Consider the following 26220-nt stretch of genomic DNA (forward strand, 5'->3'; position numbering starts at 1 on the left):
GAAGAGAATAGGATTCTATAATGGGAAAAATATCTTAGAAATGAATGAAACAAATTCATTCAAATGGTCATACTAATATGTGTACACCTATTTTAAGGTTCTTACATATCTATATGTTCAAAGTTTCAAAATTAAAGACTTTTCAAAGTTGGTAATTATTTATAAATCCAAATTATATAATTTGAAGAAACTAGTAACATTAAATGTAGTTTTAATGCTCAGAGTATGCTAAAGCATAATTTTAAAGTTATATACCTGGTGTTAACATAAAAGGGATCATGTTTTTAAATTACCACGTGCCATTTAAAAAATTGGCATAGTATATTTACCTATGCAGGGTGTCCCAAAAGTCTTAGTGCAGTTGTAAAGCTTTATTAGTTTGTTTCCTCGAATAGTGCAGTTTTAAAGTCTCAAAGCTCTTAGTACAGATTTTTGGGATACACTGTAAATATCCTTTAATAATTACTGTTGAACATCACATTTTGGATTCCATCATACCATGCACTATTGATTGTTAGTCCTAGTATATATGTAAATAGTACTAAGTTATCAGCTTAACTATATGTATTACTATTTGTACAACTGGTTACTGTGCTTAGTTTTTTTTAACCAAATGTAATTTATAATGGAAAGAAAATGAAATTTAGTCATTAAGATTTCCATTCTAGTGAAGTGAAAGCCACAGAGTTTGAAATCACTAGAAAAAATTTTTAGTAGTTAAATGACTTCAACATTTCAGACATATCAATTGGATTACTAGATAATCTGATTCATAAGATAATTATAATTTAAAATTTTCTGTTTTCATTTGCTATTATTGTTCTTGCCTCAAATTTACCAGTGAATTGTGACTTGCTAAAAGAATATGATAAAAAAATACACATTTTCTATAATATGGAGATATTAATGTGAAAGTGACCTTTTGATACAAATATTCCAATTTTAAAATTCATAATGATATTTTTATACTTTGTATGTAATGGGCAATCAATAATTATAACCAATAACCATTTTATTAACCATGAAAGGAAAATAATATAGAAGATTGCAGATATTAAGGGTTTTGTGCACTTTTAGACCATTTTTATTTCAATAAATTCAGAAGTGTTTTAAGCTTTAATTTACATTAGGGGATACATTTATGTTTAGTGTAGATAATTTTTAGTATTGTATTTTGTAAGTTTTGACATAAAAAAATATCCATGTATACAAGGTAATATTTGAAGTCTCTAAACACTTCTGAGTCTGATTAAAAATAACTTTTTAAAGAGCCTTCAGACATTTTTTTTTGTTTTACATAGAGGAGTGCCTCAACAGAAAAATAAATAAATAAATCACTCTGGTAGGGGCAGGAGCCTCAGGGTTGTTGTTTCCAGGAGAAACAGTTACTGCTGACATTCGCTCTGAGCCTGGAGGGTCCAGGAGGCAGCCACTGAGTGGAGTTTGGGCCGGGACCCATTGTTGTTCAATCTATGGTCTTCAGAGTGCACCGAGTCTGAGGTTTTAGGGAAGACAGGAAGGAAGGAAGGAAAGAAGGGAGGGAGGGGCTATTTACTTGGCCTAAAAGGCCAAGGTCTCCCATTGCTTCTTGGGTCATCTCCAGTCATCCTGATGAATGTCTGGTCACTGGATTGAGATGGCTCTGGAGGAGAAGTGAGGCTGGTGACCTGCACAGCCCTCCCTCACTCAGAACAAAGTCAAGTGCAAGTCATGTCATCATTTCTCTGATGGCATGGTCTTCTTTGGAAATGAAGGATGAACACAATGTTTCTCTGTCTGTCTATCTTTCTCTCTGTCTTTCTCTCTGTCTATCTATCTATCTGTCTATCTGTCTGTCTATCTATCTATCTATCTATCTATCTATCTATCTATCTATCTATCTATCTATCTATCTATCTGTATCCTTTACCCGTATATAAGATGCCATCTTCAGCCTTGTTTCACTTAACCTTTCTAGTCTTTTTCTCTTTCTTTCTACCTTCTATTACCATTTCTTTGACTGGGCACCTCTCAATTTAAAAGATTAATTGACTCTTTGAAATGTTATTCATCTTTGAAACATATTCATCTTCTCTTAAAAATAGAAAAATCCAAATGCTGTGCTTCTTTGGCAGTTTCTTAGCTATGAGTCTTAAAGCCTGGAATTAAGGCACAAGCTGTATTGATTTACCACTCATGATCAGCAAACAGGGAAAATAGAATCCAGAGAGTCCCCACAGGCCCTGACCACAAACAGTGATAGTTATATTCCCTCTCCTGTATTCTAAGCTGTGTGGGATAATTGTTAAGTTGTTGTATATTGAATGTAATATTCCTGCATAGAAGTAATCTGGAGTGTCTCCATGATCTAAACCTCTGCTGGCAGATTATTTTAATTGTGTAGGGAACAAAAAAAAAAGTCTAAATATTCAGTTATTTCAAATAACTGGATTATCTTGATCTGGAAAAAAATAAAGTTCAAAGACTAGGATCATTTGTCAGGTTGAATTGTTTGGGGGGGGTAGTTCTTAGTTATCAATACTAGAGTTTAATGATAACGATAATAACAATAATATTTGTGTAGTGCTTTAAGATTCGTAAAGCACTTTACATGTTATCTCATTTGTTCTGTATAACCACAAGTTAGGTGCTATTGTCCCATTTTACAAGTGAGGAAACTGAGGCTGAAAGAGGTTAAGTGATGTGGTCAGGGTTGTACAGCTATTAATTGTCTGAGGTAGGATTTGAACTCAGATCTTCCTGACTCCCTCAGTACAGTGCTGTATGTACTATTCCACTTTGCTGCCTCTAACTTCACTTTCTTCCTTTGAGATCAAAACTCTAGCAGTATTATAAGTCCTAAGGCTTTATAAGAACATAAAAAAGGTGTTTCGGGAAATGAATGTAATATATGAAATTATGATTTCAGCAGAATGAGTGATAGTTAATGCCCAGTTTGGTTTCATTCCTAGATGTGCTATTTATTTTTTTCTATTATACTTTTAGAACCTTATACAAGTCAGTTTCAAGATATTCAGAGAAGAGGAATTAAATATATAATAGATTAGAGGTATTCTGCAGAAAATTTTTACAGTAATGAGAACAAGTATTCTTTAACTCAATTTTATTTTCAGTTCCAGATTTTCTTTCTCTCTTCTGCCTTTCGAGAAGGCAAGAAAAATGTTGCAATAAAAATCTATGATAAAAAGAGACTAGGCAGAGTCCCGAGCATGATCAATTTATTAGCAAGGTTAGCATGCACAAACAAAAGATATCTAAGGCTTTTCTTTAGCCAAGCACAAGCTGAGGGATTTATAGAGAGTATTTCTGTAGTCAGTATTGAATAATGCATTTTGATTGATTAGCAATTGACTAAGGTTGAAATGAGAAACTTGGGTGATTTGCAGTTTTGGGCTGATGGGCATGTCAGGGCTGAGAGGATTTTGGGGACAGCAAGTTGTTCTTTGAAGTTTGGATTCAGTCAAAGGGCCGCACTTGAGGACATAGAGGGCCACACGTAGCCTTGAGGCCACAGGTTCCCCATGCCTGGTGTAGCTCTTTGACTAGCATTGCATCAGTTATGATTTGTTTTTTGTAATTATTGAGTTAGCTAGAAGTTGAGGCACTCTAGGTCAGTGTGGTTGAATGTTAACTTAGACTGCTACAAAGAAAAACTTAGACTACCACAAAATGAGGAACTGGCCATGCTAGCTCAGCTCTGCAGGAGCTCAGTTCAGCTACACAACAGTTCACTTCTGCAGAAATTAGGAACTTACTCTCTTTCTACAGTGATTATGTATCTCATACTCTAAAAGCTATCTGAAATAGGCCTTACAAGATAAAATAAACCAACAAGATAATCAATGCTAAATTAATTATCAGTTGTGGTTTAAAAAAGAAAACTTATTTCAAATATTACAGTCATGCAAAGCAAATTCCCACATTATACATGTCTGAAAAAACTAAAGAGAAAGAATGAGAAGAAAATTTGATTTTGTTTGTACTGAGCCCATCAGTTCTCTCTCTGAAGGTGGCTAGCATGTTTCATTATGAATTCTGTAGTGTTGTGTTTGGTCATTTTTGGGTTGATCAGAGTTACGAAGTGTTTCAAAGTTCATAATCTTTGAAATATTTTGTAAAATGTTGTCTTGTTTCTGGTCACTTCACTTTGATTCAGTTCATATGAGTCTTCCCAGGCTTTTTTGAAACTATCCCTTTCATAATTTCTATAGCACATTAGTATTCCATCACATTCATGTACTGTAATTTATTCAGCCTTTCCATGATTGATGGGTATCTCCTCAGTTTCCAGTTCTTTGCCACTACAAAAAGAGCTGCTATAAATATATGTATTTTATGTCTGGGTCCCTTTCCTCTTTCTTTGATCTCTTTGTAGTATAGACGTAGTAGTATTACTGGGTCAAAAGGTAGTCACAGTTTAATAGATTTTTCAAGTATAGTTAAAAGTATTTTCCAGAATGGTTGAAGTAGTTCACAGTTCCACCAACACTGCATTAGTGTACCTGTTTCCCTGCAGTCCCATTAACATTTCTTATTTTCATTTTTCATCATTTTAGCCAATCAGAGGGAGATGAGATGGTGCCTTAGAAATTTGCATTTCTTTAATTGTTAGTAACTTAGAGCAATTTTTCATATGGCTATTGAAAGCTTCGATTTCTTTGAAAATAGAGCAGGGATTCTTAACTCGGAGTCCGTGAACTCTGATTTAAAAAGTTTTTTTTTAGTAGAATTGATTTCCTTTGCAGTCCTATACATTTATTTGCTGCATTTAAAAGCATGATTCTGAGCTTTCCTGTCTCTCAAGATGACGGACAAAAAGCCCCCAAAGGAACCAAAGGAAAAGAAGGTTAAAAAGGAAAAAAAGGAAAGCAAAAAGGAAGATGTGGCTGAAACAGTGGTGAAAAAGCCTCGAAAGCATTGCAGTCGGAACCCAGTCCTGGCCCAAGGGATTGGTAGGTACTCCAGGTCTGCAAAGTATTCCCAGAGAGCCATGTGCAAGCAGAAATATGCTGCACCAAAAACCCGGATTGAAAGGAAAAAGAAAGAGAAGGTACCTGCTACGATCTCAAAGCCAGCTGGTGGAGATAAGAATGGATAAGAATGGAGGAACCTGTGTGGTAAAGATTCGCAAAATGCCTAGGTGTTGCCCTACTGAGGATGTACCTAGAAAACTGCTAAGTCATGGCAAAAAGCCCTTCAGCCAGCATGTGAGGAAACTTTGAGCTAGCATCACCCCAGGCACCGTTCTGATCATGCTTACTGATCATGCCACAGGGGCAAGCGAGTGGTTTTCTTGAAGCAGCTGGCTAGTGGCTTGCTACTGGTGACTGGACCTCTGATTATCAACCATGTTCCTCTGAGAAGGACCCATCAGAAATTTGTCATTGCCACGTCTACCAGGGTTAACCTTTCAGGTGTAAAAATTCCAAATCATCTTACTGATGCTTACTTCAAGAAGAAGAGGCTCCGTAAACCCAGACACCAAGAAAGAGAGATTTTTGATACAGAAAAAGAGAAATACAAGATTACAGAGCAGTGCAAGGCTGATCAGAAAACAGTGGACTCACCGATCCTTCCCCAAATCAAGAAAATTCCTCAACTTCGTGGCTATCTGCGTTCTGTATTCTCTCTCTCCAATAGAGTTTATCCTCGCAAACTAGTGTTTTAAATACCTAGCCGAGAACTCTTATTAAAATATTTGGAATAACAACAAAAACAAAACAAAACAAAACATGATTCTGAGAAGGGGTCCATATATTTCACTATATTGCCCAAGAGGTTTAAGACACAAAAAGAATTAAGAACCCTTGGACTAGAGTTATGCTTAGAGTACTCTAAAGGCCTGAATAACTGAAGAGTATTTAACAGTGATCAGTGCCAAAGAATGCTTTTTAAAAATATACTAGAGATTGTAATTTGGCATTTTGATTTTACTAAAATTAGACAACCTAAGAAATCAAAGTATATTGTGTTCATGTAGAAATTGTACATAGGATCTGAGTTGGAAAGGACTTTAGAAATGAACTAATGAACTAGTCTGTCTTCTTCCTTGAATCATGAACGCTTTTTACAGTTTTTCAGTGAGGGACCCTGCAACTGTTCCTAACTGACCTCTGATACAGGAGAATTCACTATTTGGTCCCATTCCATTTGGGGACAGTTCTGATTTTTTAAGAAAGTCTTCCCTTGAGCTGAAAGTCTGGTTCTCCATAACTCACAGGATTGGATCAAGAAATGTCTAAAACTTACCAAATTACTTCAAGAATCTCTAAATTTTTTTAGTATGTGTGCCCCAGTTTTTATTTTTAGTAATCACAATAGCTCATATTTATATAGAGCTTTAAATTTTGCTTAATGCTTTACAAATATTATCTCATTTTATCCTCACAATAGCCCTGAGTGGTAGGTGTTATTATTATCTTCATTTTACAGATGAAGAAACTGAGGCACATAGAAGTTAAGTGACTTGTGTAGAATCACATAACTCATAAGTATCTGAGGCAGATTTGAACTCAGATCTTCCAGACTCCAAGTCTAGTGTTTTATGTGCTGTCCCACCTAGATGGAACTAGTTAGTAGATGGTCTTAAAGAGTTGCTGTGGCTGAATAATTTAAATTGAGCTCCTTCCTATGAACCTCATGATGATACCCTGAAATGAGGTAGGCTGTTCCTGGGAAAATAGACAAGTATTATTTCTGTCTTAGGTACTCTTGTAGACAGAATAACTGTCCCCAGATCTTTTAACTGATCTTCATTTGACTGTTTGACATTTCCTTACTCTTCTAGTTTTCATCTTCTAGTACTCAATTTGATTAGGTATACTGTTTATTTTCAAACCTGAAGACTTAAGTCCTCTGTGAAATAACTTTCAGAGCTGAAAATGGGAAAAAAGCATTTGCAGAAGACGTTAGCCCCACTCCCTTCTTGCCCTTATCGACCCTGAATATTTCTGTTTATTCTTGTTAATTATATCCTACATACTAGAGAGAGATGCATGGTACAAAATCATCTTCTAATCTGACTGTTTTATCTCTATACACTCCCTTTCATTCATTCATTCAGCAGATATTTATCAAGCATTTACCTTATGCAAGCATCATGCAAAGCAAAGATGGAAACCAGCAGTTTCTGTCTGCAAGCAACTTTTAATCTGACAGTATCAAAAGACGTAAACACAAGTATGAGACAAAGCCTACTAATGTATGTGCAATATAGAGGTCTAAACTCCTAAATTTGAGGAAGAGAAGCATTATTTGCATTCACTTAGAACTTCAACTTGCCAATTGATTGTATTATCTATATCTAGCTATCTATGTATGCGTACTTAGAAATGAATAGGTAGAAGAAGAGCTACTTGATTGCATCTGGAAAACAGCCTCATTTTCAATGATCTCATTGAATAGATTGATTGATGATAGATGTAACTATAGATAGATAAATATCTATACACCCACACAGAGAAGAATATGTATGGTCTAATTCAGTCATAGTCTGAGCATTAGAATTTTTTCCCCATCCATTTGTTTTTTTCCTGTTGCGCATTGTTAGATCAGTCTCTCTTGAATGGAGTGTATCTCTCCTAGGAGGCTTTTGTACTGTACCTTCTAGGATTTAATGAAATCAGCACAATGTCTCAAAAACGGGTGTCTGGAGGACCTGATCATTAAGGATGCTGTGGTAAAGTGGAAAGGATGCTAGATTTTAGACTCAGAAGACCTGAATTTGATACCTGATGCTACCATTTACCATATGGGTGTCATTTGCAAGTCACCTAACTTCCCTGGGTCTCAGCGTTTCATCTTCAGAATGAGATGGAGTAGAGGGAGGATGGATTGGGTTTAGATCTAGCTCTCAATCTAAGATCTTATTGGTTTATAGGGAATCCTTCTTTTATTTGCATTGTTCCCAGGATATCCTCTATGACAGACTGAAACATCTTCTGTGAGCAGACATATCCCTCTTGAACCAAGTTATCTCTGTTGTTGCTTGACTGCAGCTCTTGCATGACTTTACCTTATATGTAGAAGTGCCTTTTAAGGCTACTTTACGTTTTTTTAGGTCAAACATTTAAAAATCAATAAACAGTAAACACACCATCTGTGCCTTTGAGTTACTTGTATGACTGTGGAGATGTGGTCAACTGTAGAAAAATAATGTTTTTTCTTTAACAGATAGGTTGTTTCTCTTTAAAACTTGCCGTATTTAATGTAAGAATTTCTGTCTTCATCTGAACCAGCAATTTGTAGGGATGAGCTGGTTTGTTTGTTTTTTCAACTGCTTTGGTTTTGAGTCTGTTTTGTTCCTTATGTGTGAAAAACTTTTCAGTGTAAGGCCAGGTTTTTTCAAGAATGAGTTTTTTTATTATTCCATGTCATCCATATTGTGATGAGTTGCAGTCTGCATTATTGGAGGGAATTTCCAAATAAATGAAAAAGGTGGGAGGAAGAAGGGAATAAGTATTTATTAAGTACCTACTACATGCCAGGTACTTTGCTTTACAAATACTACCTTGGTTGATCCTCATCACAACCTTGTGAATATGGTTGCTTTTATTGCTCCTACTTGACATTGGAGGAACCTTGCCTGGAGTTACACAGCTAGTAATTAAGTACCTAAGGTCATATTTAAACTCAGGTCTTCCTGACTGCAGTTTCAGCCAACCCACCATGCCACAGTTCAATTTGCCTGTTTTTTTTTTTCTGTGTCACATGATCCTGGGTACTCAAATAGTCCAGAGGACCAGTTTGACTAATTCTTAGCCATCAGGCAGGAATATTTTAATAAAAATTGAATTGGTTCCTTGTTTACTTTGAGTGGCAGCATGATGTAATGGGAAAGGGCATAGGATTGAAGAAAGCCTGGTTCAGTCCACCACTCTTTATCAATTGACTGAAAATGATAACCTCTCTGTCTCAGTTTTCCCATTTGTAAATGGGGATGTTAATACTTTCACTTCTGGCTTTATATCTTGTGAGTGTAAAATTTTTCCTTTAAAGCACTGTGTCAGTGGGATATCTTATTGCTGTTTTATACTTATGTTATGCTGATAAAAGTGAGAGAGACTTTCAGATAGTGCTTATCTTGTTTTTCTTTGGGTTATTTAAAGTATATCATACTAATTGTTTCTTTAATACAGTAGTTAAGATTTTTCAGTATTATCTTGAATTTCTAGCCTTTAAAATTCTCACTGATGATCATGTCAGTATTACACTAGGTTATTGAATCTTAGCTGAGTTTATATAAGAGAACAAGAGCATTCTGTTTATTGTACTCTCTGGACACGAGTATGCTCTGATTCTCAGTACCGTGCCAAGCATAATCTCAGGATAGATTTCATCATGCGTATATTGCCAATTTCTTTTTCATACTTAATATCCTTCAACATATTGTTTACTTAAAAGCTTTATGACTTTCTTTCTGGTGTTATCTTAATCATTGCATTCAGATGTTAAACTGTTCACCTTTACTGCCATTAACATTTTGGCAATTTTGTGGTTCCAGCACTCGAGGCAGCACCAGAAGTAGCCACGGCAAAGGAAAAAGAAGCCGTACCTGGCTATGTGACAAAGTATTTCAGTGTTATTTGGCGTAAAGTTTCAAAGAAGAAGCACAAGAAGTGGGAAGGTGATGCAATCCTTATTGTTAATGGAAGGTCATTCACCCTGAAGGACCTAGAGGGCAGAGACATTGGAAAAGGTAACCTTGTACTATGGGGAGATCTGGGGAGTGGAACTTCATTTAGAGTACATTCCTGCCATGATGATTTGAGTGCTGATACCAGGCACCAGTTAGATGGTTTGGAATCCATTCTTCTTGCCCAATCTGTGGTGGATGACAGAAAGCTGTTGAACTGCCCTTGAGTAGCTATTGAACTGCCCTTGAGCAGGAATCAGGCACTGTGCTCAGCTTTCATTTAAGTGAGCAGTGACCAGTCCTCCTAGGTCTGAGGTTTGTACAGCATTGGAGCCCTGCGCACAGATCCCCTATGCACAGAAGTAACATAATGCATGTACTTAATTGGCCTTGGTTCTACTTTTTTTCCCCTGCAGTATATATATCCCATAAATATAGATGCCACATAGATCCACAGCTGCCTGTTTCTGCTTGAGGGTAAGATGTAGTTTCCCTTTCCACCCCTTAGCCCCCATGTGCTATTATTGAGGTTCTTCCTGGGAAGATAAGCACATGTGTGCTCACACCAACACCCGCATGACACAGAATATAAAGAGGCTGCTAAATGGCTTTGTGTCTGGCCCTATTCAGAGTGGCAAGTCACTTAACTTCTCTCTTCCTCAGTTTCCTCAACTGCAAAATGGGGATCATAATAGCACCTACCTTGCAGGATTATTGTGAGAATAAGGATCCAGTGTGATAATACTAGTCAAATGTTTAGCATAGTGCTTCATGCTTGGTAAGTGCTTAATAAATGATTATTCGCTTTCCTCATTATGTCCAGGGGTATGCAGGAGCCAGTTTGTAATGACTCAGGAGAGTCAACTGTTAAAAGTTTTAGGCTAAGCATTTACACCTTGAAAATAAGCAGAGCAAAACTGAGTTTTAATTTATTATTTTCTTGATTGTCCAGACTTAAGAAAGTGATGGAGAACATACTAATAATGCAAATTAAACTTAGAAGTGTAACATGCAGTTTTGGAGAGTGAGTTGTTAAACATTTACTAGCACATCTCTGGATATATCCAAGTAGATTAGCGTAGAAATGTGATTCGAAGCAAAAATGGTCATGGCATGGTATTATGCTTGATACTTCAGTTTTATTTCTTTTACTTGAGGGCCTTGCTTTAGTAGTGTTATCATCATCTCCCTGTTTCAGGGTCTTCATGTTTTTGACATCACAGTCGGTTGAGGGAATCTAAAGAGGGTACCCTGGTTTTGCTCATATATAGCACTAATGTGCAGTTTGCCTATGTGGACTTTTCAGGGCCCCTTACATTCATATATATCTCTACAGTATTGTCCTCTTGTACAGTCTTTTGGAAAATATTGGTCTTCTAAAATATTCTGGGATATAAGCAAAAATGTCACAATATATTCTAAATAATAGTATTAAAATGTTTTGATCTTTATTGTTTCATATGAAGGGTATACTTCTTACAGTAATATCACAGATGATCAAAGTGCATAACTGACTTTGCCAGCATCTCATTGGATCTATGGTTTTTGTTCTGTGCCCCTAACGTTCTGTTTGAGACTGACAAAAATAAGGCATTCATTTGCCTTTGAGTGGGGATGACAACCTCAAAATAATAAACATCAAGACTCAAAATAACTGAATGTAGGTAGCCTTTGTTGTTTATTTTTATTCCCAGAAGGAATACAGAAGCAAGTAGGCTTCTCTTTTGGGATTTGTCTAAGATTTAAAACATTTATTTTGTTGGCTTTTTTGGAGATTCATTTGAGTACTCATTTATTTCATTCACATTTAAGCCATGATACTTAGCAGGAGGATGATAAAAGATCATGTTTTTGATGGAAATGATTTTCTCTTTTCATAAAGAAAAATTATTTTGAAAAAATGTCCTGGGACATGGTGGTTATTGCTAATATTCATGTCCTTCCTATAGAATTCAGTGACTCATTTTTCTTAAATGTAAATCATTTAAGTCAGTAAATCAATCCAATAAACATTTATAAAGTGCCTATTATGTAATTTATAACTTCTTATACATATGCCAGAAATATTATGAATGAAATATCTAAAGCTTGAAGTCCCTCAAATGGCTCATATCTAACAGGAATTAGCAACTTTAAAAGTTACATAGGGATGGGGGACTTCAGTGACAGCAGCAACAAGAAGCAGCATTTATATAGCACCTACTGTGTGCCGGACGTTGTACTAAACTCTTTAAAAATGTTATTGCAGTTGATGCTCACAACTCTGGAATATAGGTGCTATTGTTATCCCCATTTTACATTAGAGGAAACTGAGGCAAAAAGATTATGTAATTTGCCCAAGGTTACACTGCCAGTAGTGTGAGGTTGGATTTGAACTCAGGTCTTCCTGACTCCAGGTCCAGCTGTCTGTCCACTGTGCCACCCATCTGCCTTTCAGTTATTCAAATTTCCAATCCAATTTTACATTTATTCATTGAATGCCTTATATGTACAAGGCACTTTGCTGCATGCTGTGGGCAACAAAAAGATGATTAAGTCATAGTCTTTGCAACAGATTTAAATATCTTTTTAAATGACCCTATGCTCATACTGTGACCATATTGGTAGGAATAAGGCATTCAGGACTGAGTAAAGATGACAGCTTCATGATCTGATGAAACCAGATCTGGCCAGCTTCAGCTTGTTGGGAGCTTACTCTCAAGTTGGGGGGAGGGGGAACTTGAGAAGACAGATCTCATCCATGCCATTAATAAAGATATGGAAAAGAGCAGTACAAAGGGTAGAGCCATAGGGCACTAGGCAAGAGAAATCCTTCCAAGCTGGCATCAACAAATTAATGACTATTCCTTGGGCCAGCCATTCAGCCCGTTCTAAATTTGCTTGTCTTGTCATCTGACATAACATCTCTCTGTATTACCTTTAAGGATAGCTTGATGAATTATGTTAAATTATTTGTTGAAATCTAAGTATTTCTCTCATCTGCCTTCTGATGCAGGTGAGAATTCCTCTCTGCTTATTCATATTTTTCTGCATTGTTTCTCCTTGAAATATATCTTCTTTTTAATTTAAATTTTTTGTTGAGCTTAAAAAAACTAACAAATATGAACATTTCAACATACAAGGAACAGAAAAAAGTATTATATGTGAAACTGTGAACTTTTGTTACATAGATTTTTTTTTTAAAAGCCTACATTAAATTTGACTGAGCCATAGCTTTCATTCTTAAAAAGGAATATTTAATTTTCCCTTTTAGCCTGGAGAAAAGAAATAACATTCTTCCAGTCTTCTCTTTCAGGACAAAGGCCAACTAGAATGTTGTGTATATGCAGATGTTACTTAATACTGGCAGAAACACAAACTTAGTAGACTCTTTGTAAGTGACTGCAGAATTCTTATACACTTTACTTGCTTGAAAACAATATCCATTTCCTTGGTTTTTTTGGATAACTCTTGTACTTAACTGTGATGGCAGATTGCCCATTTGCCTTGTCTTTTTGCTAAGCTCATGGGTCAGCTGGTTACTGGTTGTCCCTGAGCATGGCTTAATTTATTTAAGGTAGATCTCTCACCTTTTCAGATAGTGGGCTGATACATTCTGTTTGGGTGCCTATGGTTCACATTTAGCACATAGTTCCACATTCTTGTCTCACTTTGTCACTGCTTTCAGGTATCTGTATTTTTTTTTTTTTGACTGTTAGGCTTTTCTTGTAGGGTGGTAGTGGATTAGGGCTGGAATGATAGATTGGTTCCATATTATAGAGGGCCCCATAAGCCAGGCTGATGATTGATTTTTAGATGGGCAATTGCAAACTATTGAAAGTTTGAAGCAAGGGATGATATAATAGTAACTGCATGAGAAAGATTAATTGGGTAGTGATGTATAGGATGGATTATTTAGCGTGGAGAAACTTTTAGGGGACGCCATCATAAAAGGTTGAGGCAAGAGGAAATGAAAGGGTGGTGTCAGTGGTGAGAATAGAAGAGAAGGAATGGGATGGGCATTAGAACTTGGAGGCTGAATATCTGGGTTAATGGAGAAAGAGAAAAGATCTTTAAAGTATCAAGAACAAGTTACTGAGAGAATTGTGATATTAATAACAAAACTAGCAAACTAAGAGTTGGTTTCAGAAGGAGAATGATAAGTGTGACTTTAAACTTACAGAGCTCAAACTGTCGGCTAGACATGCAGACAGAAATGTCTAAGTCAGCAGTTGTAAATGTGATACTATATCTCAGAGGAAGGTGTAGCTAGAAATAGAGATGCATGAGTCATTTGCATGGAGATGATGGAATTAGTCATGGAACTGGATTAAATCACTCAGATTAGAGAGGGAAGATAAAACTGAATATAGAATCTTGGAGAATGCCTACACTTTGTGTTGGCAGAAGAACAGCCAGCATAGTTTAAAGAGAAGACTGTGTCAGAAAAATAGTAGCACAGCTAGGAGAATGTAGTGTTACAGAACCCAAAGGAGGAAAGAGTTTCAAGAAAGAGTGATTTGATAAGAGTTTATGATACAGAAAAGTAAAGTAGGATGAAGACTAAGAGAAGCCCATTTGTTTTTAGGAGGTAACTGGTGACTTTGAAAAGAGGAATTTTCAGGTGTCTGATTGGAAGGGGTGGAGGATGTGGAGGCATTGGACATAGTGTTTGTTGTTTCATTCACTGCCAGACTTCTTGAAAGAGTAGGTAAGTAGCTTGATAGCATGAAGGGAAATTTTTGTGTGTGTGTGATTAATGAAGGTGTTTATGGTCAGGAGAGGATAATTCATTAGAGAGAGAGAGAGAGATGAAGAAGAAAATCCTTGATGAAGCAGGAGTTTCAATTGAGGAAGGAGATGATGAGATCAAGAGTGAAGAGGTCTGACCTTAGCAAGGAGTAGGGACAAGGGATAAAGATGTAGAGGTAGGGTGAAAATACAGAGGACATTTGGAGGTAGAGAGGGGGAATATGAAAGATACCATGTTGAATGGCTTCAGTTTTCTCAGTAAAGTTTGGTGCTAAGTTTTTGTTGAGAGTAAGTTTGATAGTGGCAGAATAATAAACTTGAAAATGAACAAAAAGTGAGAGAGAGAGAGAGAGAGAGAGAGAGAGAGAGAGAGAGAGAGAGAGAGAGAGAAAGAGGAGCAGACAGACAGACATTGTAGGTAATAGACTGAGATGAATAGTAAACTTGCCAAGCAAAGGAAAGGGCCTGACTGCAGTTAAACAGTCAGTTTAACATACTGACTTAAATCGTTCTTTTGTTGTTTCATGTGGTTCTGTTATCTGTGCAATGATATTTCAGGATCCTTGAGAAAAGGGACAATTTTTTATCCTTTTATATACTCCACAGTCACTCGAGTCAGTGCTTTACAAGTACTTGTTCAGTTAGATCATCTTCTGTAGTTAGGCTGACTTTGCAGAAAGTCATTCAATGAAAAATATTTCTTCCTTTCTTGTAGGAATTTCCAGCGCCCAGGTAGGACTTTCCAGAAGGTCCTATTTTAATTAGTATCTCAAGGAATTTTTTTAAATGATATATGTACCTCTCTAAACTAGAAGAGTTTCTAGTAGTATAATTTATCAGTAATTCCTAATTTCCTTGTTATATCTTTGACCAGGTCTCCTTAAAGTCGAATAAAATTGTTACTAATCTAGCTATATTTATTGGTGTCAGAGAGTAGATGGGACAAGATCCTACTAGCATCTACTAGTGATGTCAAACATTTCTGAATACAGTGTAGAGGTCTTTTTGTCGTTTCCTAACATCTCCGGAATCTAGTTGTGTTCTAGGGTCATGTTCACCCCTTCATATTGTGGCAGAAAGTTTGTAGTAGAGAAATAATAGAACTGAAGACTTTTACTGGTTCATTAAACAAACTATTACACATTGACCTAATAAAGAAATAACATTATGAATGAGGAAGGGCAGAAGATTTGGTGGGGAGACCATTAGATAGAATTTAGTTAATTTTTCTATTTTTTTATGCCCTTGAGTTGCTAACAACTGACAGACTTAGACTTATTTAGCAGGATGGCATTATGGGACATGATAAATATTAAGATTTAGATTAATTTCTAAATTAAGATTTTTATGTGTGCTGTAATTTAGTGACTTAGAGTACTGTCATTCAGTTCAACAAACACTTATTCAGTAGCTACTGTGTATAAGACACTGTACTAATTACAAAGAATACAAAGCTGAAAAATTCTAACATCCTTGGCAAGTGGTTATCAACCTTGCTATTGAAACGCAGCTCTATTGGATATCATAATATTGTACCCAAGACTAAAAAAGGAATTTATAGCAGCTATTCATTGGATTTAGAGCCAGATGGACATTAATGATCACCTAAAATAATCCATTCATTTTATAAATGACCTAGACCCAAGGTTATACAAGTAGTAAGTAGTCAAACTGGATTTAAAACTCAGGCCTTGTGATTTAAAATACAGCGCTCTTTCCTGACTTGCAAGACAAATAAAAAATCGCAGTAGTTGTGAGTATGTGATCTTCCAAAGCAAGCAAGAAATTATTATAGCCAATTAATTATGGTTATAGTTTTCCTAATATTGAACCAACCCTGATTCCTGGTATAAACCCCACCTGGTCATAGTGTATGATCTTTGTGATATATTGTGATATATATTGTGATCTCCTGGCTAATATTTTATATAATTAATTTGCATCAATAGTCATTAGGGAAACTGGTCTATAGTTTTCCTTCTTTGCTTTTGCTGTCTGGTTTAGGTATCCAAACCATATTTATGTCATAGAAGGGATTTCTATTTTCTCTTCTGTTAATCTGGGCAATTTATATTTTTACAAATATTCACCCTTTGGCATCTAAATTCCTAATAATTGTTTTAATTTCATCTTGTTTGTGCATCTACTCTTTTCATTTTTGATACCAATAATATGATTTTCTTCTTAATTTTTAAAAATCGAATTAGCCAGTAGTTTATCTATTTTTTTGTTTTTTTCCCCATAAGACTAGCTCCTAGTTTTATTTATTAGTTCAATGGATTTTTACTTTCTGTTTTATTAATCTTGTCATGATTTTTAGAATGTCTGTTTTGGTGTTTAATTGGGGATTTTTAATTTGTTGTTTTTCTAGGTTTTTTTTTTTTAGTTGCATGCCGAAGTTGTTGATCTCTTCTTTCTGTCTTTTATTGATATATGTTTAGAGATAAAAATGTCCCTCTAAGTACTGCACAAATTTTGGTACGTTTTCTCATTATTGTCATTATCTTTAATGAACTTCTTGATTGTTTCTATGAATTGTGCTTTAACCCACATATTCTTTAGGACTAGACTATTTCGTTTCCAATTAATTTTTAATTTGTACTTCCAAGGCCCTTTATTGAACGTAATTTATACTACATTACGATCTGAAAAGCATGCACTTAATATTTCTACCTTCCTGTGTTTGATTGTGAGGTTTTATGCTCTCATAAGTGGTCAATATTTATGAAGATGCCATGCACAGCTGAGAATAGGTGTAGCCCTTTTTATTCCCGTTCAGTATTCTCTAAGAGTCTCTCATGTCTGCCTTTTCTGAAATTCTCTTTAACTTCTTTCTTATTTATTTTACGATTAGATTTATGTTGGTCTGAGAAGGGTTGATGAGGTTCCCATATTAACATAGTTAAATGTCTCTTTCCTCCTTTAAGTCATTTAATTTTTCCTTCAAGAATTTGGTTGTGATGCCATTTGGTACATGTTTGTTCACTATTGTTATTAATTTGTCATCCATGGTACCTTTTCCTTATTATCTCTTTTAATCAGACCTATTTTTGCTTATTATCTCTTTTAATCAGACCTATCTTTGCTTTTGTTTTGTCTGAGATCATGATTGCTACCCTTGCCTTTTTCACTTTAGTTGAAGCATAATAGATTCGGCTTCTGCCCCTTATTTTAACCCTGTTCGTGTCTCTTGTAAGCAACATATTGTGGATTCTAGTTTCTAATTCATTCTTCTCTTCTCTTCCATTTTATAGGTGAGTTCTTACCATTCACATTTACCTTTATGATTGCTAAATATGTATTTCCTTCCATCCTATTTTCTTCTATTTATCCTTTTTTTTACCTTCTTGACTCCTCAAAAGTCTGTTTTGCTTCTGACCATTGACTCCCTTTATCTACCTCTCTCATATCATTCCTTTCTCCTGTCTCTTAGTCCCTACACCACCTATTTTCCTGTTGAGTAAGGTGAATTTCTATACTCAGCTGTGTGTGTATATATACTCTTCCTGCCTTGAACTTGTTCATATGAGAGTGAGGTTCGAAAGTTGCCTGTTATCCCTCTTCCTAAGTCTCTCCTTCTTTGCAAAAACTCTTCTGTTTCTTTTATGTGTGGTAATTTCCCCCATTCTTCCTTTCTTTTCCCCTTTCTTCCTGTATCTCTATTTCTTACCCTTCCATTTTTTTGAGATCATTTCAACATAATTGACTCACACCCATTTCCTCTATCTTAGCTGTTTTTGAATTGTATTCAGGAACTTCATTTCTTTTTTGTCTGTTTTTTTGTTTAGATTTTCTAAATTTGAGAGGAATAATTTGAGGTCCTCCACTATTGTATTTTTGTTGTCTATTTCTCCCTGTAACTCATTGAGCTTTTCTGTTAACTATCTAGATACTATTCCATTTCATGCATATGTGCTTAAAATTGTTGTTTTTCATTTTCTGTGATTCCTTTCAGCAAAAAGAAAAATGTACTTTTATTGTTTATCTCTTGAAATTAGGTCTATTTTTACTGCTTCTTTGTCTGAGATCATATTAGACACTCTTGCCTTTTCTTTTTTTTAACTCCAGCTGAAGAATATTAAATTTCTCCCCAAGCCCTTATTTGGACTCCTGTGCATCTTTTAGTTTCAATGTATTTCCTGTAAATACTCATATTAATAACTAATATTTATTGCAACTGCTACGTGTCAGGCACCAAGTGTTTTATAATTGTTATCTCATTTCACCCTCACAGCAGCTTTGGGAGTTGGATATCTTATTATTATCTCATTGTACAGATGAGGAAATTGAAACAAACAGACTAATGACTTGCCTAGGGTCTTCCTGACTCCAGGTCTGGCACTCTGTTCATTGCATCAGCTAGCTACCCCTGTAAGTGACAGTATATTTTAAGCAATAGATTATTGGATTCTACCCTCTAATCCATTTTATGGATGAATTTGTCACATTTGCAATTATGATTGTTAATTGTGTATTCCCCTCTAACCTACTAGATTGTGCAGTGGACAGAGCACCAGTGCAGGAGTCAGGAGGACCTGAGTTCAAATGTCACCTCAGACACTTGGCACTCACTAGCTGTGTGACCTTGGGCAAGTCACTTAACCCCAACTGCCTCATCCTGGGTCATCTTCAGTCATCCTGATGAACATCTGGTCACTGGATTCAGATGGCTGTGGAAGAGAAGTGAGGCTGGTGACCTGCACAGCCCTCCCTCACTCAAAACAAAGTCAAGTGCAAGTCATGTCATTATTTCTCTGGTGGCATGGTCTTCTTTGGCAACCAAGGACGAACACACATTCACAGTCCAATAACAGTCTCTTATCTGTTCTATTATTTTAAGATATCATATTTCAAAAAAATCATGAAAGAAAGAACCAGAGGCAACATGAAAAGAGAAATAACTTATTGGTCATCTCCAAAAAGAAATTCCAAAATAAAAACTCTCAAGAACATTTTAGTCAAAATCCAGAGTTTATAGATCAAAGAAAAAATAATGCAAACAGGTCGAAGGAAAGAATTAGAAAATGGAAGAGCCTCAGAATTACACAAGATTAGGAGCCACTGATATGAAGAAATCAAGTGCTTAGAATACAATATTGCAGAAGGCAAAGGTTACAGGCTTCCCACCAAAAGTAATTTGTTTAGCAAAACTGAGTATAATCCTACAGAAGGAAAAAAAAATATTTTTAATGAAATAGAGGCTTTCTCAGCATTCCTGATGAAAAAACCAGAACTATATAGAAACTTTAAAATACAAACATAGGACTTAGAAATATAAAGAGGCAAATGTGAGCAAGCAATCATAGGGGAAGAAACTATGACAACCTGTTTACATTCTAATACGGGGAGATAATGCAAGTCTGTTGTCAGAACCATCTCATCCTTGGAGGTCATAGAGGAAGTCTGATTAGACAGCTTTACAGTGAGTAGTTTGGGTCAGTTCTGGTTAAGGTTTTTTTTTTTTCCTCTTAAATAAAGTTTGCTTAATTTTATCCCTATGGATTACTTGATTTAATTTAGGTTGTTAATCAAAAGAACAGATCTTGTGTACTTTCCTTCTTGTTAGTTAATCATGAAAGGTTATTCAAATTAAAAATAGTTGTTTTCATTATCAGCTTTTGAATGCTGAGAGATTGATTGGTCACTAATTAAATTGTTCCACTTACTCAGTGTCACTAAATCCCTTTTTTCTTTATTTCTTTTTAGGCACTGGATATAAATTGAAAGATTTGGACAGCTTAAATGAGGGCGAGACAACAGTGATTGGTGGAAAAGAGATAGAAGTCATGGAAATAATTTCTCCAGATGATTACAGCAGTGGGCGATGTTTTCAGTCTAGCATGGGGAATCCATGCCTCACAACTTCACAAATTACCCAGAAGCCTTTTTCTAATCCAGTTAAAAGTATCTACAAATCTAACACAAAGGAAAAGAATGTAGTTGATTTCCCAAATTTCAAACCTCGTCATGATCCATATGCACAAAGTAAGGGATTTAAAAGATAATTTGTTTCATGTTTAAGTCTTCTGCTTTTATTTGTAAACATTCTGTGTGTATTTGAGATTTTGAAAAGTTCAAAGAGAAATAATGCTAAATAAAAAGAAAGTAATTTGTACAAAGATACTTGTTCATAGCATATTATTATTATTAGAAACCTGGAAAAAGATCCAAATGCTCAACAACAAGGAAATGCCCAAGTATGACATAGTAGAATGCTATTTAACCTTAAGTGTTATCAAGTATCTGACATGGAAATGTGTAATTAAGTAATATCAAATGGAAAAAAAGGCAGAGTTCAAAACATGTGAATGTACTGATTACAGTAATGCTAAAACATATTAAAGATTGGAGAGATATTTGGAGCCTTGGGAATTGTCAAAATTTAATTTTCATTTGATTCTTTTCTTTGTAAAGTTGCTTTCTCAATTTAAAAAAATGAAAGTTCCATATAGCATTACTTAAGGTCTTATAGTACTTTTCGGAAATAATCATAATCAAATAAGGAGGCCTATATAGATATTCATAGTGGAACATATATTTGTGTGCATATGATTTATGTATCTGGGTATGTGTGTATACACACATATATGTACACATTTGTAGATACACATTTATGTGTATTTGAAATAGAGACTTATGAAGTCCGTAGAGGCCTGTAGATAAATTAGGAGTGTGTATATGGGCTCCAGGGCAAATAAACTTGAGTGACAGCTATTATATTTAGTAGGGAAGAAAATGAATGTCAGGAGATAGTATGGTACAGTGAACAGAGCCCTGGCTTTGTAGTCAGAGGACCTGAGTTCAGATGCTATATCCGTTATTACCTGTGTAACCTTGAGCACATCACAACCTCCCTTGGGCCTCAGTTTCCTCATCTGTAAAATGAGGAACTTGGACTAGATGGTCATTGACATCCCTTCAGCTCTAGACTTATAATTTTATGATTCTATATATTCTTCTCCCTTGCTAGCTATATAATCTCAGACAAGTCATTTAACCCTGTATTCCTCAGTTTCTTCTTCTGTGAAATCAGCTGGAGAAGGAAATGGTAAACCATTCCAGTATTTTTGTCAAGAAAACCCCAAATGGGGTCACAGAGAGTCAGACATGACTGAAAAATGACTGAATAAAATTTATACTTCTATTGTGAAACTCCTGTGCCTTTATTACAAGACAATTTTTTTTGTTCAGACCTGTGATTTCATTGGTTTGGTAAGCTGCATTCAGAAAATTCCTCCTACCAATGTAAATCAGCGACTCTTCAGAAACGCATAGCCTTAGTGAGTGGTGTGAGCCACTGAGAGGTCAAGCAATTTGCCCAGAGGTCACAGAGCCAGCCTATGCTTGACTGTACTCCTGGTCCCTGTCCTCTAGGCCTTACTGCCTCTTGATTCCAAATATGAGTATGTGGAACTGCTTATTACCTTTTAATTCTTGGTAAGATTAAAGGATGTGAAATGCAAATATATTTAGAATTTCAAATATACTAAGTCACTAGTAAACTTAATGAAGTTTGCCACATATATTAAGCAAATAGATCATTTGTCTTGACAATAGAAGTGAAAAAAAAACCCATGTGATACATTTGCTGTTTCTTTTTTTCTATTGCAAGCACAAAATCATAGAATGTTTAGAACTAGAAGGGACTTGGGATCATGTAATCTAGCCTCTTCATTTTATAGATAAGAAAACTGAGGAGCAAAGAAGTTACATTACTCACTCAAGGATATACAGCTAATAGTCAGTGGCATGATTGGGACAAGAGCCCTAAGGAGTGCGTTGGAAGAACTAGGCAATGTTTACCAGATTTTTTTATAGCTTGGTGTTTGGTTCTCAACAACAGGACTCAGTCGCCATAAGTAGGATTTATAAGCAAAAGATCTACTGTAGGTGCTGCTGTGTCTGTACCTCATTTGTGCCACGAGTGTCTGTCTTTTATTGACACCAAAATCGAAGTCACAGGTCCTGTGTCACACCAGGCCCAGAAGACTTTGTTGTATTGCTCACCTGGGAAGGGTTTCCTTCCAAACCTCTCTCAGTGGAGCTATAAAAGCATTTTCCCTAGAGCCATCTGGCATTAGGTTTTTAGTTGCATTTCTGGAGAACTTGCCAAGGAGAGTGAAGAGTCATTTTTTCTCCTGGCCAATTCAGCTGCTGCAATAGTCATCTCCTGAAAGACTGGCCATGAAAGCTGCCTTATCCACTTAGAATATCTCAGTGATAATTTCCTTTATAAAGGTAGCTAAAAGATTGCTACCTAAAGAAGAAGTACGATATATGCCAGAGAACACTATGGTTTGATGTAATCATTTGCCTTTGAAATTTTGTTAATGTTCTGGTTTTTTGGAGTGTCTGTAGTTGTATGTATATTTTCTAGGATACATACACATATACATATACATGTATGCATTTATACACACACAAATGGATATACACATGGATATACATACATATATACACACACACACATAAGTTTATATATGTGTATGTGTATCGCTTTTTTTTTTTTTTTTTACAAGGACATTCTCAAGTCTCTCTCAAGAACTTTGGCTTTGACTGTGCAACATGGGAGACACTGGCACAGGACATTCATCATGGTGTGCCCACATCAGAAAGGGTGCTGTGCTCTTTGAGCAAAGCAGAATTGAGACAGCACAAAGTAAACGCAGGATGCACAGATTTGGGATATCCACCCCAAATATTCATACAGACTATCTGTGCCCAACCTGCGGTAGAGCATTCTGAGCTCATATTGGTCTGATTCACCACAGTTGGATGCACTGAAACTTCACATTGTCATGGTGATGTCATTTTGGTCCTCTTCAAAGATGAAGGACAACAACCAACCATGTGTGTTTGTATGTATATATTATATGAGAATATAATATATATATATTATATGTGTATGTATATATAATTATATATGTGTGTATGTATATATTATGTAGGAATATAATATATATTATATAGGAACATATGTTGGGTTTTTTTAAAACACAATAGTCATGCAGGGAAGGGAAGGGAATAGGCAGTGCGAGGTACATTGCTAAGAGCTTTACAGATAGCTCATTTGATTCTTACAATAACTTGTGAGATAGGTGCTATTATTACCCTCTTTTACAGTTGAGGAAACTGGGGCAGACAGAGATTAAAGTGACTTGCCTGGGGTCACCCAGTTTGTAAGTGTCTGAGCCTGAATTTGAAGTCCTGTCTTCCTGTCAGGCTCAGCTTTCTATCTACTGAGCTACATAGTTCCCTCTTTATTGTAGTAAATATAAATGGATTGTCGTTGAAGGCCTACTATTGCCTTATTACTTAATATGTGATACAGCAGAACCCCAGCTTATGCAGAGGCACTGCTAATGACTTATCCAGTCTAAAGTACAGTAATTTTTTTTCTTTTTTTACATTAGACAACATAGTCCTGGATTTGTAAAAATGCCCCCATGTGATCTGGAAGGTATCCTTTACTGAAGTTTACATCCCATTAAATTCTGATTCTTTTCTTCCTATTTTATTGTTCCCTTTCTCCTTTTCCTTTAATTTCCAGCATACAGTACATATATACAGTAAATTCTTGATTTATTAGGGATCCAGTTGGTTGTTCTTTATTTTTCTACTGTTTGTCTTTGTCTCTCCTTTGCTTAGCATAATACCTTGCACACAGTAGATGCTTAGTAAAGATATGTTGAATTGAATTGCCTTTATTATCCACATTGTAACTGAACCATCTAATCTTGATTTCAAGCTCTTACAGAATTTAAACCTGGGTAATATTTCTTTCTGGAGCTCACTTAATTTTTCATATTACCTAAAATTATCTTTTTATTACATAGTGTTAACTCTTGCTGCTGCAATTATGGTAATAAGACTCTTCAAGCTTAGCTAAGCCTGGCCTTTGAACAGCTGTTTGGTGCCAGTTGCATGGCATACTTGAAGTCTTTCCAAGTAGGCAGGACCTGTTCGTTGAATGAAGCCTTTAGACAGGGTCACTGCTCGACTGAAATGAGACATTTGAGCAGGATTGGAATGGAGGATAGTAAGCATCGTTTTTTTTTTCTTTTTTTTTAAACTTTGTTCTCTAACTTAGCACCACTGCAAGACCTGAGTTCAAACATGGCCTTAGATAGTTGTTCACTGTGAGACTCTGGACAAGTCAGTCACTAAACTATGTGCAGCCTCAGTTTCCTGATCTGTTAAATGGGGATAATAGTAGAACTTACCTCACAGGATTGTCATGAGGACAAAATGAAGGGCCTTGTAAACCTTGAAGTTTAAATAATAAATTGTAAATCTTATTAAAGTTTAACAGAGACAGCTGGTTGGCACGGTGGATAGAGCACTGAGCCTGGAGTCAGGAAGATCTTAGTTCAGATCTGACCTTAGACACTTTCTAGCTGTGTGATTCTGGGCAAGTCACTTAACTCTATTTGCCTCAATTCGTCATCTTTAAAATGGGGACACACTAGAGAAGGAACTGGTAAACTGCTGCAGTATCTGTGCCAAGAAAACCTGCATGTTGTCCATGGGGTCACATAGAATAGGACACAACTGAATAACTGAGCAAGCATCAGCCACAAAAGCTTAATAATAACTCCTATTACAGCAATAGTAAATTTATGATGGCACAATTGATGACAAATGTAATCACTTATAATTAAAATGAAAATACAATGCATTTATAGCTATGTTTTAATAATTTCTTTTAAGATTCCTTTGTTATGCCACGACCAGATAAGAGTCATCAGTGGATATTCAATAAGAACTGTTTGCCACTTGTGGATGTAGTTGTAGATCCCTACCTTGTACATCATCTTCGACCACACCAAAAAGAAGGAATTGTGTTTCTTTATGAATGTGTGATGGGAATGAGGTAGGAAAAGAAGTTCTCTTTGTTTCATCTAGCCTATTATGAATTTCACTTGTAATATTATAAGACGAATTTTACGTGTGCAGAGGAAAACCTTGTATTTTAGTGGGAAAAAGAGTGAACTAGTCCTTTTACTCAAAAGAATGTGATGTGCTATTTATTGACAACCCTGCTTTTAAACATTTTGTTCATACTCCATAGACTATAGGAGCGGTTCTCAAACTTTTTGGTCTTAGGACCCCTTCACACCCTTAAAAATGATTAATTCCCGTAACCTCCCAAAGCATTTTTATATGGGTTTTATTTATCAATATTTACCAGATTATAAATGAAAACAACTTAGTATTATTATGAAAATAACCTCACAGACACCCTGAAAGTGTTTGGGAGAACCCTTCCCCTTCTTATCCTCACCCAAGAATCCTCAGACTACACTTGAGAACCACTAGGCTTTTGTAATGACGGCAACTTTCCTGTGGCTATAGCAGTGATGGCATATGCCTCTTCCCAGATTTCACTGTGGTCTGCTTGGCCATGGTAGAACCATAATTCCTTCCCACTTGTACCACCTCAGCCTACAAAAGAAAAGCTATGGAAGTGTATAGGACAATCTTCTGTTTGCCAGAATAAGCCTTGTCTTTTAAATTTGACTTTGAAGAAGGAGGGAGAGTATATAGACTTTCCTAAATCAATAGGTCTCCCCAAAACCCTATGGTAGCAGCAGTAAATTGGATAACAAATAAGATGACCTCTTCAGTTACTGCTTGAAAAGAAGAGACCATGGAGCAGTTGAGATGAGTTTGTGCCAAAACTCATCAAAACAAAAATTTGCAGTTAATAATTGTTCATGTTTATGAAACATTTTACATTTGAAAAGAGACTTAACTGAGTTTTATTTTATTTGACCAGTATATTTCCAAGCTAAGTGATCCATTTGTTTACATCAATATTCTAAGTTGCATAGTATTGACTTTAAAGTTGTTGT

The 26220-nt window shown here is 35.8% G+C and overlaps 1 protein-coding gene and 1 pseudogene across 4 annotated transcripts in view; both read left to right on the top strand.

Moving 5' to 3' along the window:
* RAD54B (RAD54 homolog B) overlaps positions 1-26220 on the top strand; it is a 120041-nt gene that overhangs the window by 62044 nt on the left and 31777 nt on the right. For 3 of the 4 annotated variants that reach the window (XM_072603509.1, XM_072603510.1, XM_072603507.1), the window contains exons 4-6: positions 9503-9697; positions 20072-20350; positions 25076-25238. In XM_072603509.1, coding sequence (XP_072459610.1) covers positions 9503-9697; positions 20072-20350; positions 25076-25238 — 637 coding nt within the window. The remainder of the gene's footprint in view (positions 1-9502; positions 9698-20071; positions 20351-25075; positions 25239-26220) is intronic. The other variant, XM_072603511.1, reaches the window with a different exon arrangement.
* LOC140500718 (large ribosomal subunit protein eL6-like) lies at positions 4727-5757 on the top strand (annotated as a pseudogene).

Source organism: Notamacropus eugenii, chromosome 4 (genome assembly GCF_028372415.1).
Source record: "Notamacropus eugenii isolate mMacEug1 chromosome 4, mMacEug1.pri_v2, whole genome shotgun sequence".
In the NCBI taxonomy this organism is placed as follows: Eukaryota; Metazoa; Chordata; class Mammalia; order Diprotodontia; family Macropodidae; genus Notamacropus; species Notamacropus eugenii.